We start from the raw sequence: 21,394 nt of genomic DNA on the forward strand, positions 1-21,394 counted from the left end.
TAAACTATTGTGGTTTTCCATTTGCTTTATAAAGAGTTAACTTAAGAAACGTATGAGCCATCCTCTGTGAGTATAAGGATATGTCTTAAAACTTAGGGATTTTGTTAGCTTAGCAAAGTGGCAGAAGTAGGTTCTCTAAAATGCATTCCCTTGCTATCCCGCTTGGTTGACGAGGTTTCTAGTATGAGGCGTCGTTTCCTTCCTGTTGAGCAGGCCATTGTACAGTAGCTGGTTACCAGCACCATACAGACACCACAGCTCTACCTCTATTGGCATCTTGCCAGACTGATCACTGTTTGGGTTCATTTGGTTCTTAATTTCCTATTGCAGTGAAGAGACATCACAGCCAGAACGACTTATGAAAAAGAAAAGATTTATTGGCACTCATGGTTCCAGAGGTTAGAGCCCATGATTATCATGGCGGGCAAGATTAGCAATGAGCAGTAGCCAAGACTTTACATAGTTAGAGTGAGAAAGAGCTAACCTGGAACAGGATGAGCTTTGAAACCTCAAAGCCACCTCAGTGACACACCCTCTCCGACTAGGTCACATCTTCTACTCCTTCCCAACAGCTCCACTAACTGGTAACCAAGCATTCAATAGAGGAGTCTACAGGGGCTACTCTCATTCAAACCACAACGAAATCATAGCGGCCAGAGACACTGACTGCTTCCCTCCCTGGGCGGCTTGCACTGTATCTATCTCTTACTGTGAAAGTTAGACTAAATGAAGGTGACGCTGGTGTGAGATTCAGCTCAACCCTTCCAAGTCCTGCATCCAAAGTCTGCAGTGGTTCCGGCAAACAGGCCTTACCTTCAACCTCTACGGATGATCAAAGGGAAGAGTAATAGCATGGATTACTCTGTGAATTGCTTGGACTATCTGCAACAATTCAGAGATTTCCCATGCCTGATACTGGGGTTTTTATTAGTGTAGAGTTCTTGGGATAGGCACTGTCAAGCCAAGGGTCATAACATCATTTAATATGCATACATACATGTGTGTGTATCTCTGTGTGGGAACATACATCATGTATCTATACATTTATATATTGTATATAATTTTAGGTATGTACAGGATAACAACTCCTTGAGGAATATCAAACATCTGTATTTCTTCTTTTTTTCGGAGCTGGGGACCGAACCCAGGGCTTTGCGCTTGCTAGGCAAGCGCTCTGCCATTGAGCTAAATCCCCAACCCCAAACATCTGTATTTTTTCTTCCTCTCTCTTTTTATTGATTTTTCTCATGCCCAATTAAAAATCTTCCCCTCCACACTTCGGCCATTTTACCCTTGGGCCATTCACCTTCAGCAATTCCCCTCGCTAGGAAATTATCCTTTCCCCAATTATCAATGAAGTACTATTCAGAAAGAAAGAAATCTTCAATTAGAAAATGCCTTGGCAGATGGAATCAACTAGAACCCAGACTCAGAAAGACAAACCTCTTCTTCTCGACTGTCCTAGCCTCAACTCTTCAGATGTGAAAAGGTCAGCTGGAGTCACCACAGAAATCTCATATTGCCTTCCTAATAAACAATCCATGAAACTCCTGTGTAGGACTGGGCCAAAGATAAAAATGCTCCAATCTGACTGCACTTCTTTCACCTGATCATTTTCCAAACATTCTAGACTAACTTCTGCAACATATTTATTTCTTATATGAGCTTTAAGTACACGAAAAAGTTTCACGACTTTTATCTCATTTAAAATGACACCCAGCAGTTTCATAGTTCTGCAATAAAAATTTCATTTGGTTCTTTGTACCAAAAGCACCAAGCTTTTTTTTCTTCTTCTTTTTTTAATAGCTGTGACAAGTCACGAATACTGAAGTAACTTTTAAATGGAAGGATTATATTGGGCTGACAGTGACAGAGGGTTAGAGGCTGTAATGATGGAGCAAACTATGGTGGCAGAACAGCCAAGAACTCACGTGAGCAGAGAGAGAGCACAGGACAGGGTAACCTAAATGATCACGTTTTGAACAAGAACCGTTATTAGCTGACAGAGTTCATGGTCCAAACACATTCTTCCTTCAAACTCACAAGTTGTCAAATGCAGTGTCACAGAATTTACTACTGGTACAAGTTCTCCCTGCTGCATTTCTTTGCACCGTGAGATAGTATAGGTTCTTGAAGACAAGAAACACAGACATGCAGGCACACACTGCTTGCATGGATAGTGCTTCTAAATACTGAATTATTTCCCACATTTGTTCCAAGGATCAAGTTCCCCACCACTGTGAAATTACTTTATGAGTGCAATAGGAACTATGGCTGCTCAAGGCTTTTCCCCACAGTTACGCCTTCAAGGCTTGTCTTCAGGCTGAATTTCTTTCATGACTTTTACAGCAGCTGCAACTGCTGAGAGCTTTTGCACGGTGCTTACATGCACAAGGCTTCTATCTAGTGTGAGTTGTTCCATGAATGTCACAGACACTTGAAGTAGTGAAGGTTTTTCCGCACTGGTAACATTCCTCTCCAATGTGAGATGTTATACTTGGTTGAATGATGAGAACAACGGAACAGTTTCCCACATGGTAATCGACAGTTTCTCGACAGTGTGAATCCTTTCCTGATTCCTGTGGCCATGGAACTTTCGAGGGCCTTCCCCCATGTTTGCATTCATTAGCCTACTGTCTCGTATGAAGTCTTTCATGAGTGTCACGCCAACTGGAAGTGGCGAAAGTTTTTCCACAATGCTTACATGTGTAGTAAGGCTTCTCTCCACTGTGACCCCTTTCATGAATGTCATGGTAACTGGCTGAGGTGAAGGCTTTCCCACAATGCTTACACGCATACGGCTTCTTTTCAGAGTGAGTTTTTTCGTGCCTATTAAGACGAAAAGAACTACTGAAGGCTTTTCCACAGTGCTGACATATGCTACGTTTCTTTCCAGAGTAAATTCTTTTATGAATGTTAGCATACTAAGAAGTAGAGAAGGTTTTTTCACAATGCTCACACGCATAAGGCTTCTCTCCGGTGTGAATTCTTTCGTGCCTGTTACGATAAAGGGAGCGGGTGAAGGCTTTGCCACAGTGCTTACACGAGTAAGGCTTCTCTCCGGTGTGGATTCTTTGATGAATATTACGATAATAAGAACTGGTGAAGGTTTTCTCACAGTGCATACATGCATAAACCTTCTCTCTAGTGTGTGTGTTTTCATGAATTTTACAGCGCTTGGAACTGTTGAAAGACTTCCCACAATGCTTACAGGCATAAGACTTCTTTACCTTGTGAATTATTTCATGAATGTTACGCAGACTAGGTATGGTAAAAGTTTTCCCACAGTGCCTACATGCAAGGGGCTTCTTCATATTGTGTGCCCTTTCATGAGTGTTACGCCAACTGCAACTTGTGAAGGCTTTCTCACAATGCTCACAAGCATAAGGCTTCTCTCCGGTGTGAGTTCTTTCATGCATGATAAGATGGTGTGAGAGAAGGAACGTTTTCCCACATGTTTTACAAGCAAAGGGTTTCACTCCAGAGTGACTTCTTTCATGAGAGTTGCGAGAACCAGAGCTGAAGAAGGTTTTTTCACAGTGCTTGCATGCATAAGGCTTCTGTCCGGTGTGACCCTTCTCATGAGTGTTACGCCAGCTGGCACTGGAGAAGGTTCTTTCACAGTGCTTACATGCGTACGGCTTCTCTCCAGTGTGAGTTCGTTCATGAGTGTTACGAGAGCTCGGAACGGCAAAGGTTTTGCCACAATACCTACACACATACGGCTTCTCTCCAGTGTGAATTCTTTCATGAACGGTACAAGAACTGGAAGTGGTGAAGGCTTTCCCACAATGATTACATGCATAGGGCTTGTCTGCAGAGTGGCTGCTCTCATGAACGTTACGATTACCGGAGCGGGTGGAGGCTTTCCCACAATGCTTACATGCATAAGGCTTCATTTCTGCGTGAGTTACTTTATGTTTCTCAAAACTCTTTGCATACTTGAAGGTTTTTCCACACTGCTTACAAATGTAAGTCTTCTCTCCGATATGACATTTTCCATGGTTGATGAGGCTACTGGACTCGAGGAAGGCTTCTTCACAGCGCTTATGCTCATATGGTTTCAATTCTGTATGGAGTCCATCATTTTTCTGGCCACATGTGCATCTCCTTAGCACGGTCCAGTTGAGTTCCTCTCTGCCTTCTGTGCTCTCATGAGACCGACAGGAAGCAAGACTGCTACCTGCTCCCTCATACCGTTGCCACTTATACGGTTTCTCTCTAGACGTTTGAAGTACCGTTTGAAGTACCTGAAGTGGTTCAGGACTATTTTCCAGATCTTTCTGATGTATACAAGGCTTTGCCACAGTTTCCTGACATTGAGAGTCTTCCCCTCTAGCTTTGTCTCTGACATACACTTGTGAGGGCGAATGTCCAATTAGGTTGCCTACATGCGATCTGCTGTCATTTACTGTTTTTGCAGGAGTCGTGTCTTTATTAACCATATTCTCTGGAACAGGTTCCCGGTTTCCATGACACTGATTGCCACATTCATATTCATGGCCTTTCTCGACCACTTGGCTTCTGCAAAAAATGAGAAAAGCATTACTGTGGAGAAGAGAAAAGTCTAAGGCTGGCTTGGGTGGACTACTGTAACTATACTATCCCAGGGCACCAGCAGAATGTCTCCCATGTTAGGAACAATATACACCACATGTAAAGACCCTATCATGTGTAAAGAAGTAGGGTGTTAACTTTACTTTTTCAAGAACTATAAAGGAGCTGTAACACAGGCTTGGAGGTGACAAACATTTCTTGTTCTTCAAGCTGACCATAGTTTGATGACCAGCATCTATGTGGAGGGTTCACAAATTCCTGTTACTCTTGAGCTGAAGTATTTCTGGCAACCACAAATACTTTTTACACACGTGGTGCACACAAGCAAACATAAGCACACACATAAATAATTAAAGGACATAAAAGGAGTGAACATTTAGGCAAAAGGCATGGTGTTGGTGGACAATAACGACAATCACACAAAATTGAATAACACTGTGACATTTTAACATTTGTAACACTCAGCCTATGTTGGCTAGATTTATTTGTTTGTTTTTTTTCCCAACTCCAAATGACCTATGCTCATCTGAGAATATGAACCCTTAATTGAGAAAATGGCTCAATCAGATTGGCTTGTCCAGGTCTCAGGCTGGCTGAGATTATGATAATTTAGAAGATTTTCCCCCCAGGCAATACTGATTTTGGCATTCTGACAGCTGCTGGATTGAAGGAGTCCTGGGTATAAACTAAGGCCTAACACCAGAAAAGGCCAGGAGAGGCCATTATTGAAGCTGCAGGTTGAGTTGGGAACACCAGGATAGAAAAGGTTTTGAAGAAGCTGATGAGTGGCCCCAAGTGGGAGGGCTGGAGTTCCTAAAAAGATGCCATTGGTGAAGGTACAATGTGGGGAGCCTCTGGCACATTAGACAGTCCAGTCCCAGGGGAGGATTGCCAAAGCCTGCAGGAGGTGTGCAGTGGAGCTGCTGTGAGACTATCAGTCACGTTATGTGTTTGGGCATGGAAGAAGCAAAAGGGTGCATAGAGAGAGAGAGAGAGAGAGAGAGAGAGAGAGAGAGAGAGAGAGAGAGAGAGAGAGAGAAGGAGGGGGGGGGAGAGAGAGAGAGAGAGAGAGAGAGAGAAAGAGAGAAGGAGGAGGAGGAGGAGGAGGAGAGAAGAGTCAAGTCGGGGAAAATCTATTTATTATATATGAGTACACTGTAGCTGTACTTCAGACACACCAGAAGAGAATATCAGATCTCATTACAGATGGTTGTGAGCCACCATGTGGTTGCTGGGAATTGAACTCATGACCTCTGGAAGAGCATTCAGTGCTCTTAACCACTGAGCCATCTCTCCAGCCCTCGTTCTTCTTTGAAAGGAGAAGCACAAACTTGGTTAAGATTTTTCAGGAGCTCACAGTGGAGACCTTTAGGGCTTTTAAATGGACACTGAGATTTTACAGAGATCATTTAAATTGTCTGAGCTCTTTAACAACAAGGAGATTTCTAATGTCATCTTATGCTTTATATTGTGATACTATGGGTATTTGGGGACAAAAAAAGACATGAAAAGCTGTGGGTTAATAGTGATGTATTTGTGTGCCACATTGCAAATGGATCGATTGGCATTTCATAAAACAAAGACACACACTTAAGAGGGGAGGAACATCGGGGCTGGGGATTTAGCTCAGTGGTAGAGCGCTTACCTAGGAAGCGCAAGGCCCTGGGTTCGGTCCCCAGCTCCGAAAAAAAAGAACCAAAAAAAAAAAAAAAAAGAGGGGAGGAACATCAATAGGGAAAATGGCTCTGCCAGATTGACTTGTAGGCATATCTGTGGAGTCATTTTCATATTAATGATTGATGGAGGGACCCCAGCCCACTGTGGGCAGCATGCCACTAGAGGTGACCTGGGTTGCATAAGGCAGGTAGCTACGAGAAGCGGCACACCAGAGAAAAGCGTTTCTTCATCATCTCTGCTCTACCTTCCTGTCAGGCTGGAGTTTCTGCCCTGACTTCCATTTATGGTGGGACTGTGACAAATGAGAATAATCCAAAGTGAGCTGCACACAAGGGTTGTTTATGTCACAGCAAACACAACACAACGATTATATTCAAAGCCTTAGAAGAATTTGTAGAGATATATTAAGTACTTGTAGGTATGAAGGGAAGTCTTCATGTATAACGCACTGGAAAAGCTTTATCAGAGCTTAGTGTGCACCGCAGGTTGGTGACGTCCACAGATGACACAGATGAGATATTCAAATATCTATTGACACAATTCAGTGCTGTTTGTAGAAATTCGTATAGAATCAATTTGCAGGGAGAGATATTTGGATATTTGGTAGGTTTGAGGCTGGCCTCAAACTAAGCCTACCACTCTTAAATGTTTGATGTAAATTGCTTTCTCTTTTTGTCTGTTTGTTTTTCTTTTTTGAGACAGAGTTTCTCTGTGTAGGTCTGGCTGTCCCGGAACTCAGTCTGTAGACCAAACTGGCCTCAAACTCAGAAATCTGCCTGCCTCTGCCTCTTTAGTGCTGGAATTAAATGTATGAGCCACCACCACCCGGCTATAAATTGCCTTCTACTGAATACATTACCCTGGATTTCTGCTGAGTTCGATGTGGTCATCATCTTCACTACTTTCTTCTAGTGTATTTTCTAGAAATAAACCCAAAGAACCCATTATGACATATTCAACAATTAAAAAAAATTGGAATCTAGCTCTTTTTTTTTTTTCTTTTTTTTCGGAGCTGGGGACCGAACCCAGGGCCTTGCGCTTGCTAGGCAAGCGCTCTACCACTGAGCTAAATCCCCAACTCCGGAATCTAGCTCTTATGACATGGACATACACACTAATTCAGCATATGGTTCCTTCAGGACTTCAAATCACACCACTACACACATAAGCAGGAAACAGTTGTACTCTGACTGAGTGTGCAACGGAGGCATGGCATCGTGTTGGTTTTTTGTTTTTGCTCTTTACCTACAGAGATCAGGTTCAGAAATGTCTCCTTCATCACGTCTCTGTAGAGCTTCTTTTGACTGGGATCCAACATAGTCCACTCTCCTGAGGTGAAGTTCACAGTCACATCCTCAAAGGTCACTGGCTCCTAAAACAGGGCACAGGAAGATGGTTGGTTTTAACTGCCAGGTTGACAGGATACATCTAGGACAGAATCTACTGAAGCCACCTCTAAGCAGTTAGGGAGCTAAGGGTAAACCCCAGGCCATCAAGTCTTTTCACAGTAGCAGAATAGTAACTAAGAGTGTGCATCTGCTTTTCTTATAAATAAAAACTAATGCTGGCATCCCACAGGTATTCTTGGGTTACAATTTTTTTCTTCAAAATAACTGGACTGCATATGTTTAAAATCAGATGACTGTAGGGAATGTTCTGTGCAGTTAGCAAGGCGTATCAAAACACAGATCCTCTGTGTGTGTTGTGTCTCTTAGCAATGAATCAGTTTCTTTCAAACTTCCCCAAGGTAACTGATACCCGTAAGTGCCCACACTCATGTGACCTGCTGACACCTTTCACTGTTGTGTTTCTGTCCTGCTTTGAATAAAGTTACCCTTCTCTAAACTGAAATAACCTGCCCAGATGCCAACAACCATTTGAGTTCCTGGCAAAGGGAACTAGATAGAGGAAAGTAAACCAATTCTCTCATTACTTAAAAAAAAAAAATCGCTCATCATTTTATACACCTTTTTCATTGTGCTATCTATGGCTAATCTAACTAAATCAGTTTTGCAAAAGAGAATTGTAAACCCAGGCTTCCATGTCCTACCACACAGGTGAGAGGAGGATGTCTTTCACCAGGCATGGACAAGAAATTGTACTGGTTGGTATTATGTCAACCTAACACAAGCTAGAGTCATCAGAAAGGAAGAATTCTCAAATGAAAAAAAAATGCCTCTACAAGAGTTAGGTATTAGGCATTTTCTTAATTAGTGATCAATGAGAAAGACCCAGTCTATTGTGGGTGGTGCCATTTCTGGACTAGGGGTCCTGGGTTCTAGGAGAAAGCAAGATGAGTAAGTCGTGTAGCTCAAACCAGCAAACGGCATTTCTCCACGGCCTCTGCATTCACTCCTGCCTGCAGGTTCTTGCCCTATGTGAGTTTCCTGTCCTGACTTCCTTTGCTGATGAACAACAATGTGGACGTGTAAGCTGAATAAACCCTTTCAACAACTTTCAAAACTTTCGTTTTGTTTGGGTGACAGGGTCTCTCTGCGTGGCCCCGAAACTTGCCATGTTACCCAGGCTAGCCTTGGACTCCTAGCTCAACCCTCTTCTGCCATGTGTGTTCTGGCATGAAAGGCTTGCACTACCGCTTGTGTACCAGCAGGCTGGCCTGGAAATCCCTGGGCAGCTCAGGATAAACCTGAACCTTAACACTCCAGACTCCTCTCTTGGCTTTTACATCCTTGTCTTGTCCTTTTTAGTCCTAGTGTATTCACCGCTTATATTAGTCACAGTTCTCTAGAGTCACAGAACTTATAAACGCACAGCGTATTGCAGTAAAAAAGAAAAGTTTGCTCCAGTAGGTAGAAAGTACACTTGTTTTTCTTTCATATCAACTTTATGAAGCATTTCCAATGGTCAGAAATTAAACAATCTACAAAAACCAACTATCTAAAGGCTAAAGGAAAGAGTTCCCAAAGGCTGTAATCTTGAAAATCCACACTCCCAATCCTTCTGTTTAAGTCAGCGTACAGAGAAACAAGGAACAGCAACAGAATTCATTCTACTTCCATGAGGCTCTTCACCCAACTGTCAGCCTTTTTCATATTTATCCAAGCTTGGAAATCTTCAAAAAATTTCTAATTTTAATATCAAAAATGATCACTGCAGGCCATTCCTCCCAGGGCAACAAGTAGGAGGTGGGCTGACCCACACATCTCTTGCCCTTCCAACCTAATCCCGAGTCTTACACCCAGACCTGCAGCAGAAACCTTCCCTCCCAGACCTCATCCCAGCAGACCACAAATACCTTCTCCCCGGCCATTCTTTTCAACAACTCATCTCATTATCCTAGCTGCCAACACCAGCAGACCTTGCCTGCGAACATGTCAGCTGAGCAGGCCAGGAAAACAGGCAACCTAACTGAATTCTTCACTACTCTGTCCTCAACTCCAGATCCAATTCCCTCGTCTCATCCCTATCTCTGCAATAGAACGCTTGCTGCAGCCTTCCTTCCCTTCTGACAAATACCCTGGGGTTCACATAGCCATTCCTCTCCTAACTTCCCACTTGCTGCTTTATTCCAACCCCAACTCCAGCAGACATTCTCTGTTAACCCAAAGAACACTCCTGTTTGGAAAGCAAACAGGATCTTCCCCTCTTCTTCAGTTCCTCTAGATCTAACCCTCAAGTCTCCACCCTCTGCTAAGGCAGAGCCTCTGGGGTGACTTTTCTTCACTGTCCCCCTCATTCTAAGGAGGTTAAACAAGATCCTGTTTGAATACTCTGCTCTCCTCCTTCCTGTAAACACCTTTAACGCCCTAGCTTATCTTCACCTAAGTATCAGTTACCAATACCCAGAAACATATTTTACCTGGAATCCACAGTGGCCACAACTATCAGGCCCAAAGAAAACTTCCTACCAGGCAACACACACACAAACCAGACTCTGAAAATCCAGAACCAGAAACTAAGAGAAAAACACCAACCAAGAGAAATCCAGAAATGAGCACTTAGATGTATAATTCATCCCAAATCAGATGCTTACATTTTATCATAAAAGCACAATCAATAACAGTGTGGGTAATATATCTCCACTAAAATCCAACTATCCTAATCAAAGGATATTTATGATTATTTATTTATTTATTTATTTTTTATTTATGAACATTTAATCCAACATAGCTGGAACACAAGGAAAAGACCATAAAACTAACTATATGAAGATGATAGATGTTCTTAAGATGAAAATAAATTCTCTAAAGATGGCCAAGAAAACATACAGAAACAGTGGAAATTAATAAATAAAACTGTTCAAGACCTGGAAGTGAAAATAAAAGCAATAAAGAAAACACAGACGGAATTCTAGAAATAAAAATTAAGGAATTCAAACAGGAACTACAGAGGCAAACATCATCAACAGAATACAAGAGAATGCCAGGTATTAAAGATACAATAGACGAAATGAATACCTTGGTCAAAGAAAATATTAAATCTAAAAAAGACCTGACACAAAACATCCAGGAAATCTGGGATACTTTGAAAAGTTCCAACCTAAGAATAATAAAGATAGAGGAAGAAAAAGGATCTCACCTCACAGACCCAGAAAATATTTTCAACAAAATCATCAAAGAAAAATTTTCCTAATATAAAGAAGGACATGCCTATAGACATAGAGAACACCAAATAGATTAGACCAGAAAGCAAAGTCCCCTCACCACATAATAATCAAAACACTAAACGTAGAGAACAACAACAACAACAACAACAAGAATATTGAAAGCTGCAAGGGAAAATGAGCAATTATAATATAAAGGTAGACCTATTAGAATTATACCTGACTTCTCGGTGGAGATTCCAAAAGCCAAAAGAGCCTGGATAGAAGGAAAACTCCAACTTACAAAGATTAATTTACCTATGAAAACACAGGGAATAATTAATTTCAGACCAGCAAAATCAGAAGAAGGGAAACACACACTGTCTCTCCTTCTTACTACCACAACCAAAATAACAAGCATCAACAATAATTGGTCATTGATATCTCTAAATAGCAATCATTTCGATCCCCCAATAAAAAGAGACAGACTAACAAAATGAATGCAAAAGCAGGATCCACCATCTGCCGGTATGTATGGTGTAGCCATTTTTAATTTCTAACAAAATAGACTTCAAACCTAAAGTAATCTGAAGAGATAGAGAAGGACAATTCAAACTCCTCGAAGGAAAAATCCACGAAGATGACATTTTGATTCTTAAAATCTATGTACTAAACACAAGGATACCAAAGTTTGTAAAAGAAATACTAGTTCAGCTTAACACACATATTGACCTTTATACACTGATAATGGAAGACTTCAACTCCCACTCTCACCAACAGACAGGTCATCCAGGCAAAGAGTAAATAGAAAAATAAATACTGGAGCTAAAAGACTTTATAAACCAAATGGACCTAACAGATACTTACAGAACTTTTCATCTAAACACAAAAGAATGAATCTTCTCTGCACCCCATACAACTTTTTCCAAAACTAAATACTTGGACACAAAGCAAGTCTCTACAGATACAAGAAAACTGAGACAACTTTCTGCACTCTTCAGACCACCATGGATTAAAGATGGATATCAACAACAACAGACTCATGGAAACTACAACTCATGGGAATTGAACAACTCAAACAGAAAATGGGTCAAGACAAAAATTAAGAAAAGAAGTTAAAGATTTTCTAGAATTCAATGAAAATGAAAGAACAGCATACCCAAACTTATGGGACACAATGAAAACACTTATAAGAGGCAAGTTCATAGCACTGAGTGCCCACATTTAAACAAGAATAACTGGAGAGATCTCATACTACCAACTTACCAGCCCACATGAAATCTCTAGAACAAAAAGAATTAATCACACCAAGAGTAGAAGGCAAGAAATAATCAACTCAGGGCTATGATCAATAAAATAGAAACAAAAAGAACAATAACGATTTAATGAAACAAAGAGTTGGTTTTTTGAGAAAATCAGCAAGATAGACAAACCCATAGGCAGACTTATTAACAGGCAGAGATAGAATATATAAATCCGGGAAATAAGAAATGACAAGGGGTACATACCAACAGACACCAAGGAAATCCAGACTTTAAAAACCTGTACTCCACGAAATTGTAAAATCTAAAAGAAATGGGTAATTTTTTTATTCATTTATTATATATAAGTACACTGTAGCTGTCTTCAGATACACCAGAAGAGGGCACCGGATCTCTTTACAGATGGTTGTGAGCCACCATGTGGTTGCTGGGAATTGAACTCAGGACCTCTGGAAGAGTAGTCGGGTGCTCTTAACCGCTGAGCCATCTCTCCAGCCCGGGTAATTTTTTAATAGGTAGCACTCACCAAAGTTAAACCAAGACCAGACAAACAATTTAAATAGACGTATAAGCCCTAATGAAATAGAAGTAGTCATTAAAAGTCTTTCAACCAAAAGAGGCCCTGGGCCAAATAGTTTTTGTATAGAATTCTACTTGACTTTCAAAGAGTTAATGCCAATACTCCAAAAACTATTCCACAAAATGGAAACAGAAGTGTTGGGGTTAGTCTTGTGTGTGTATTCAGAGGCTGAGTTCCTTGCCCATGTCCAAACTGAACCTGTCTTGGGGCATTGTAATAACCAATGTATTGTAAAAAAGGTTCCTCAAGGATCCTTGATGGGATCCTTGGCTGGACCCTATGACTGGGCAAAGAGGATAGGAAGGCAGAATTTAGGATCAAGTGAGGGGCCTCAGACAAGACAAGAGAAATGTGCCCTGAGGACACACATAGAGCAGAGCAAAAGAACAAGTATTATGGGGCTCATGGCTGGGATGTACATTAGAATAGCTCAGAACCTGCCCAGTACAGTGCCAATAGCTCGTAAATAATACACCAAATTTCTCTGTCTTTTATTTGGGAGCTATATGGGGTAGAGTGGGGTGTAATCCCCTCATAAAATAACTCTAACACAGAAGGATCATTGGCCAATTCATTTTCCACACCACACAAAGACTCAACAAAGAAAGAAATTGCAGACTAGTTTCACTTATGAACGTAAATGCAAAAATACTTAATAAAATACTTGCAAACTGAATCCAAGACCACATCACAAAGATCATCCATCATATCAAGTAGGCTTCATCTCAGAGATGCAGGGATAGTTCAATGTACAAAATAAATGTATCCAACCATTTGAACAAAATGAAGGTAGAAAAATAACAGGATCATCTCATTAGATGCAGACAATCCCGTTAGCAAAATCCAACACCCCTTCATGGTAAAAGTTCAGTAGTGATTAGGATAAAAGGGCCATACTAAAACATAATAAAGGCATTTTACAGCAAGCCTATACCCAACAGAAAATTAAATGAAAAGAAACTCAAAGCAATTCCACTCAAGTTAGGGTCGGGAACAAGTCAACATTGTGCACTCACCCCCTATCCAATATAGGACTTGAAGTCTTAGAGCAATAAGAGAGCTGTCTTACTGAAGGAGATTAAGGGAATACAAACGGGAAAGAAAGAAGTGAAAGTATCATAATTTGCAGATGATGGGATGGTATACATAAGTTACCGTCAGCACTCCGCTGGAGAATTCCTACAGCTGATAGACACTTTCAGCACAGTGGCTGGATACAAGATTAAATAAATAAATAAATAAATAAATAATAAATAAATAAATAGGGCTGGAGAGATGGCTCAGTGGTTAGGAGCACTGACTGCTCTTCCAGAGGTCCTGAGTTCAAATCCCAGTAACCACATGGTGGCTCACAACCATCTGTAATGGGATCCGATGCCCTCTTCTGGTGTGTCTGAAGACAGCTACAGTGTGCTCACATTAAAATAAATAAATCTTAAATAAAATAAAATATATAAATAAATAAATGAGCAAATAAATACCCCTCTCATATACAAATGATAAATGGACTGAGAAAAAAAATCAGGGAAGCAACATCTTTGACAATATCCTCAAATAAAATAAAAAAAAAATAGCCCTTGCTTCGGGTGACTAACCAAGCAAGTAAAAGACTTGTATGATAAAAACTTCCAGCCTTTGAAGAAAGAAATTGAAGAAGACCTCAGAAGACAGAAAGATCTTCCAAGTCCATGGATCAGTAGGATTAACACAGTAAAAATGGCCATCTAGCAACTACCAACAGCAATCTACAGATTCAATGCAATCTCCATCAAGATGTCAACACATTTCTTCAGGAACTTCAGGACAATTTCTCAACTTCATATGGAATAACAAAACAGAACAAAACAAAACAAAACAAAAACCCCAGGATAGCTAAAACAAGACTGAGCATTAAAACCCCTGCTGCTGGTCTCAGTATTCCTGATTTCAAGTTATACTACAAGGGTATAGTAGTACAAATGCCATGGAATGAACATAAAATCAGACACACCGATCAACGGAATCAAATTGTACATCAAAACATAAATCTATACACATAACTGATAATCTACACACTGGAAAAAAGAGCAGCATCTTCAATAAATGGTGCTGGTCAGACTGGATGTCAGGGTGTAGAAGAATGCAATCTGAACCATACTCATCACCCCGCACAAAACGCTAGCCCAAGTGGATCAAAGAGCTCAACACAAAACAAGATACACTGGCCCCGATAGAAGATAAGGTGAGGAACAGCCTTGAACACGTTGGCACAGGAGACAACTTCCTGAACAGAACACCAACAGCACAGGCACTAAGACCAACAGTTAATAAATGGGACCCTATAAACGTTAAAAACTTCTGTAAGGCGAAGTACACCGTCATTCACACAAATCAGCAGCCTACAGAATGGGGAATGACTTTTCCCAACTCCACATCCCATAGAGGACCATTATCCAAATAAACAAAGAACTCAAGAAACTAGATATCAACAAACACACAAACAAAACAATCAAATAATTCTATGTAAAAATGGGATACAGATCTAAAGGGAATTGTCAACAGAGGAAAATCAAACGGCCAAGACACAATTTTCAAAATGTTCAACATCCTTAGTCATCAGGGAAATGCAAATCAAAACTACTTTGAGATTCTGTAGACCTAGAGAGGTTAGGTAAAGAGGAGGGGTGGGGGTGGGGCTCGCGGATCTCCCTGGGAGGGGGTAATGTAATAGATTTTACAGGCAGACTGGGGATGGGTGGGGACAGGAAGGAGGGGGGGAGATAGGGTTGAAGGAGGAAATTCAGAGACATATTTGAGGAATGTATGGAAACCTAGTGCCGTGGAAAGTTCCCATGTGAAAGTAATCCTACTGAGGTCTTCTAATCACCCGGAGCTGGGCAGCGCTCAACTGAGTTGTGGGCTAAGGGAAATCCCCAGACCACCCAGGGTGTTGCTAAGACAATGGATTTCTCCCTCAAAACTGACAGCAGGGTTCCACTGCCAAGGACAACCCCCACACAATTCACTGAACACGGGTTCCCTTCAGGCTACCAAAAGAGAAGTAAACAGCAACCAAGCCACAAAAACTTCGACTTTCAGTATGTCCTGCCTGCTAGAGAGGCTAGGGCCATGGCCGCACAGAACTTGTGGGTGGATCCAACTGATGCTGATTTGACTTAAGACCCACTCAATGAGCTGGACCCCACACCTAACACTGCTTGGGTAACCACGAACCAAGATAGCTCAGAGACATAGGGTAAAACTAAACATTACTGGTCGTAAAAAAGTATCAATAAGACGATTGCTAATGATATTCTGCTCTGCTCATAGATGAGCGTCGTATTCAGCCATCACCAGGGAAGCTTCCTCCTGCAACATTGGGAACAGATGCAGAGACCCCACAGCCAGACATTACCAGGAGAGAAGGTAGAGATGGGAAGGCCCTCTTAATCAACTAAGCAAAGGTTACTGTGAACTCGGAGTGAAGCAGCAGGTACACGGCCTCCGTGGGTTTGGATCAGTACGCTGTGTATTTAGAGCTCTCAGCTTAGTACTTTTATGGGACTCCGGACTGTGGGAACTAGTGGGTCTCTAATCATTATGCCTGCTTTTGGGGCTGTTTTGGGACTGTGTTGTCCAGTCTTGATGTGTTTTTTTTTTTTTTTTTGGATTTATGTTGCTATATTTTATTTTGTCATGTTTGGTTGCTATCTCTTTGAAGTTTGTTCTTTTCTGATGAGACACAGAAAGGGTTTGGACCGGGAGGGGAGGGCAGGTGGGAAGAAACTGGGAGGATGAGAGGTTGGGGACACTATAATCAGGATATAGTCTAGGAAAACAGAAACTATTTTCCAAAAAAGGAGAAACCGAAGAAAAAAAGTAAACCGCTGAAAACAAAGAAAACGCGAAGCAAACTGAATTGTCTCTTCTGACTGATAACTTTGGCAAACAGCGGTCATTCAGGAGAACAAGAAAACATTCTTGCACATATCATTTTGTAAACCAAACCAAACCAAACCAAACCCAAAACCCGAAAGCTAAAGGGAAAATGCAAAACGGATGAGGTGTTAAGAGGAAACCCCAGGAAACCCAAGGTGTTAAGAGGAAAGCCGGAAGCCTGGGGAACAATTCTGAGGGAGAGCAGATGGGGAGGGGAGGGAAGGAGACAGAAACAAAAGCAAGGCGGGCGGGGGGGGGGGGAGGTACCTACATCAGCCCAAACAGAAGTAGAAGAGAAGGGAAACTGCACAGAACACTCATGTCTGGGTTGCGCAGCACCAACCCGACAGTGCTGCAAGATCTGGGTAGGCGCAGGTTCATGGCAAAGGCTCCCCAAAAGTTCTGGGGACTGCAATGAAGCAGCTATTTCATGATAGAAAAGGGGGAGGAGGGATGCGGGTCTTAAGGCTGCCTTTGGTGTGCACGCTTCAAAGATAGGTGGGTAAAAGCATTTCGGGGCCCGACTCCACCTCCACTGAACTGCAGAAAGCCAGGGAAAACTTCAAGTGATGCCGGGCGAACTCCAGAAAAGCTAGTGTCCCAAATCCTGCCACCCCAAATTCCAGGAGCCCAAGACACACTCACCATTCCTTGCTTCTGGTGTGTTTAGGTGTCCTCCCTCAGGGGTGTGCAGCCAGCAGAACACACAGTCGCCCAAACCAGGTCCTTACAGAGATGCGCTCTACTAAAAACAATTTAAAAACCACCTTCCTGACGCGCACTCTGACTCTCTCTGCTCCCCATTGGACAGTTCGGTCCTTAGTAATATTGGCCCTGATTGGTGAACTGTATCACTCCGCCCCCTCAGCGAAAAGTCTCAAAGCATTTTAGGCAAGTTCAGATACAAGCTCCAGACCTCAAGAGGAAGGCAGTCTTCTGTGTATTCACAGCCGTCCAGGGCTACGGGGTGAGACCCTGACTCAAAACAAAACGCAGAGACCCAGCTTAGTAGCAGGCATTTTTTTGAAAGTCCTTATATATTTTTTTATTCACTTTACATCCCGATCACTACCCCCCACCCCCACTGCTTCTGCCCCACCCCCTCACAATCCTTTCGGACGGTCCGTCCCCCTCACCTTTCTCCTCTGAGAGGGTGCGGAGGCCCCAGCCCCATCCCCCATCCCCGTATCCTCACATCTTGGCACGTCAAGTCTCTGCAGAACTAGGCACATCCTCTCTCAATGAGGCCAGACACGGTAGCCCAGTTAGGAGAACATATTTTACAAACAGGCAACAGCTTTAGGGATAGCCACCTCTCCAGTTGTTGGAGGACCGACATGAAGACTGAGCTGTACACCTACTACATATATATGGGGGCCTAGGTCCAGCCGGTGTATATGCTCTTTGGTTGGTTCAGTCTCTGAGAGCCTCCAAGAGTTCAGGTTAGTTGACTCTGTTGTCTCCTGTGGAGTTCTTAGCAACTTTGGGGCTTTAAGTTTTTCCCTCAACTCTTCCAATAAGAACCCCCGAGCTCCAACCCATGTTTGGCTGTGGGTCTCTGCATCTGTTTTAGTTTGCAGCTGGGTGGAGCCTCTCAGAGGACAATTATGCTAGGCTCTTGTATCATTAATAGTGTCAGGGATTGGTGCTTGCCCATGGGATGGGTCTCAAGATGGACCTGTTATTAGTTGACCATTCCCTCAGTCTCTGCTCCATCTCCCGTCCCTGCATTTCTTGTAGACAGGATAAATTTTGGGTTGAAAGTTTTGTGGGTGGGTTGGTGCCCCTGTCACTCCAATGGGATTCTTGCCTGGCTTACAGGGAGTGGCCTTTTTAGGTTCCATATTCTTGCTGCTATGAGTTTCAGCTAAGGTCACCCCCATTGATACCTGGGAGCCTCCACCATCCCAGTTCTCTGGCTTATCCTCGAGATACCCCCAGGCTCCATGAAGCAGATTTCCATGTATTCTCCTAGCCCTCTAGCCCTCTCTCCTGTCATTACCTATGCCTGATCACCTGATCCTGAATCCCCTATTACCCTCCCTGTCCCCTGCTGCACCCAGTTCCCCTGTTCATCTGCCTCCTATGACTATTTTATTCCTCCTCTTAAGTGAGATTCAAGCAAACTCACTTGGGTCTTCCTTCTTGTTTAGCATCGTTGGGTCTGTGGGTTTTAGCATGGGTATTCTGTATTTTATGGCTAATATCCAATTATAAGTGAGTATATACTATGTATGTCCTTTTGGGACTAAGTTACCTCATGAAGGGTGGTTTTCTCAAGTTCCAACCATTTGTCTGCAAAATGTATGATGTTTTTATTTTTAATAGCTGAATAGTATTCCATTGTGTAAATGAACATTCTCAGCATCGATTCTTCAGTTGAGGAACATCTGGCCTGTTTCCATCTTCTGGCTATTACAAACAAAGCTGCTATGAGCATGTGTCCTTGTGCTGTGGTGGAGCATCTTTTAGGTATCCAGCAGCAACATAGCTGGGTATAGCAGTATAGCAGTATAGCCAGGCAAAACTATTTCCAATTTTCTGAGCAACCACCAGATTGATTTCCAGAGTGTTTAAACAAATTTGCAATCCTTCCAGCAATGGAGGAATGTTCCCCCTTTTCCATGTCCTTGTCAGAATGTGCTGTCACTTGAGGTTTTGATCTTAGCCATTTTGACTGGTTTAAGGTAGAATCTCAGGGTCATTTTGATTTGCAGGTCCCTGATAACTAGGGATGTCGAATGCTTCTCTAAGTGCTTAACGGTCACCCCATTTTTAAATTGGACTATTTGGTTTGTTGTTGTCTAACTTCTTGAGTTTGTTATATATTTTGGATATTAGCCTTCTGTCAGATGTAGGAATGGGGAAAATCTGAAGGGTGTCGTTTTATCTGATTAACAGTGTCCTTTGCCTTACAGAAGCTTTTCCCTTTCATGAGGTCTCATTTATCAATAGTTGATCTTAGAGCCTGAGCCATTGGTGATCTGTTCAGGGAGTTGTCTCCTGTCCCAATGAATTCAAGGCTATTCCCCACTTTCTGTTGTATTAGATTTACTGCCAGTTTTGCATTGTGGTCTTTGATCCACGAGGACTTGAGTTTTGTGGAGGGTGATAGATATGGATCTATTTGCATTCTTCTAAATGCAGGCATCTAGTTAGACCAGCGCCACTTGTTGAAGATGCTTGCTTTTTTCCATTATATGATTTTCCTGTCCTTAGGTAGGTGGGTTTATTTCAGGGACTTTGATTCAATTCCACTGGTCAACATGTCTGTTCCTATACCAAAACCATGCAGTGTTTGTTACCATTACTCTATAGTAGAGTTTGAAGTCAGGGATGATGATACCTGCAGAAGTTCAGGACCGTTTTGGCTATCCTGTTTTGTTGTTGTTGTTTTGGGTTTTTTGGTTTTTTTTTTTTTTGTTTGTTTTTTGTTTTCCATACGAAATTGAGAATTGATCTTTCAAGGTTTGTAAAATATCGTGTTGAAATTTTGATGGGAATTGCATTGAATTTGTTGATTGTTTTTGGTATGATGGACATTTTCACTGTCAATCATACTTATCTATGAACATGGGAGATCTTTCCATCTCCTAGTGTCTTCCTCATTTTCTTTCTTCATAGATTTGAAGTTATTGCCATTAGGTCCTTAACTTCCTTAGTTAGAGTTATACCAAGATATTTTATATTATTTGTAGTTTTTATAAAGGGTGTTGTTAGCCTAATTTCTTTCTTGGCTTATTTACCATTTGTATAAAGGAGGTCTACTGAGTTGTTTTTAGTTAATTTTGTATCTAGCAACTTTGTTGAAGTTGTTTATTGGCTGTAGGAGTTCTCTGGTAGAATTTTTTAGATCACTTTTATATACTATCATATTGCCCACACATACACAAAAATCACTTTGCCTTCTTCCTTTCTAATTTGTATTCGCCTTGATCTCCTTTAATTCTCTTATTGATCTGGCTAGAACTTCAAGTACTATATTGAATAGATAGGGAGAGAGTGGGCAGCCTTGTCTTGTTCCTGATCTTTTTAGTAGAAATGCTTTAAGTTTCTTTCCATTTAATTTGATGTTGGCTATGCTGTATATTGCTTTGATTATGTTTAGGTATCTGCCCTGTATCCCTAATTTCTCTAGTACATTTAACATAAAGGGGTTTGGAATTTCATCAAAGGATTTTTTAGTGTCTAATGAGAAGTACTGATATTAACTCTTCTGTGAAAATCTGGTAGAATTCTGTGCTAAAACCAGCTAGACCTGGGTTTTTTGGTTGGGGGGACTTTTAATGTCTGTTTCTATTTTCTTAGGGTTTTTTGGGGGGTGCTTTTTGAATAGCTTTATCTGATTTGATTTAACTTTGGTAAGTGCTATCTATCTATCTAGAAAATCAACTATTTCATTTTGATTTTCAATTTTGTGGAGTAGAGGCTTTTGAAGTAAGACCCAGTGATTCCTTGCATTTCCTTATTGTCTGTTTTTATGTTTCCCTTTTATTTCTGATTTTGTTTGTTAGGATACTGTCTCTCTGTCTTATTTGGTTTGGCTAAAGGTTTATCTATCTTGTTGATTTTGTCAAAGAACAAAGTTTTAGTTTCCTTGATTCATTGTATTGTTTTCTTTATTTCTAATTGATTGACTTCAGCCTGGTTTTGATTATTTCCTGACTTTTATTCCTCTTTTGTGTATTTTCCTCTTCTTGTCCTAGAACGTTCAGATGTAGTTTAAATTGTTGTAATGAGAACTTTCTCAGTGCTATGAACTTTCCTTTATTACTGCTTTCATTGTGCTACATTAATGTTGGTGTGTTCTACCTTCATCTTCATTGAGTCCTAGAAAAATTTTAATTCCTTCTCTAA

At 41.5% G+C, this 21,394-nt stretch overlaps 2 protein-coding genes across 3 annotated transcripts in view; one reads left to right on the forward strand and one right to left on the reverse strand.

Annotated features, from left to right (window-relative positions):
* The window catches only part of Ftl1l5 (ferritin light chain 1 like 5), a 576,109-nt gene that overhangs the window by 518,203 nt on the left and 36,512 nt on the right, over window positions 1–21,394 (forward strand). The gene's annotated exons all lie outside the window — the stretch shown is intronic.
* Window positions 354–17,313, reverse strand: Zfp101 (zinc finger protein 101). Of its 2 annotated transcripts, none has more exons than NM_001401984.1 (4): window positions 17,183–17,313; window positions 7,480–7,606; window positions 7,094–7,154; window positions 354–4,524 (listed from the first exon to the last, which is right to left on the reverse strand). In NM_001401984.1, exons 1-4 carry the CDS (start codon window positions 17,183–17,185, stop codon window positions 2,925–2,927), a joined length of 1,791 nt encoding a protein of 596 aa, NP_001388913.1. In that variant the 5' UTR covers window positions 17,186–17,313; the 3' UTR covers window positions 354–2,924. The 2 variants fall into 2 exon arrangements, with proteins under 2 accessions (NP_001388913.1, XP_017450650.1); XM_017595161.2 differs by having other exon boundaries at window positions 7,484–7,606; window positions 17,183–17,198.

Source organism: Rattus norvegicus, chromosome 7 (genome assembly GCF_036323735.1).
Source record: "Rattus norvegicus strain BN/NHsdMcwi chromosome 7, GRCr8, whole genome shotgun sequence".
NCBI classification, from domain to species: domain Eukaryota; kingdom Metazoa; phylum Chordata; class Mammalia; order Rodentia; family Muridae; genus Rattus; species Rattus norvegicus.

Excerpts from the sequence above, each read along its gene's own strand:
- Zfp101 (NM_001401984.1), bottom strand. Across the intron at positions 7,155-7,479 it reads TCTGAACCTGATCTCTGTAG|AAAATACACTAGAAGAAAGT; the intron begins GTAAAGAGCAAA and ends GTTTATTTCTAG. Across the intron at positions 4,525-7,093 it reads GAACTCAGCAGAAATCCAGG|AAGCCAAGTGGTCGAGAAAG; the intron begins GTAATGTATTCA and ends CATTTTTTGCAG.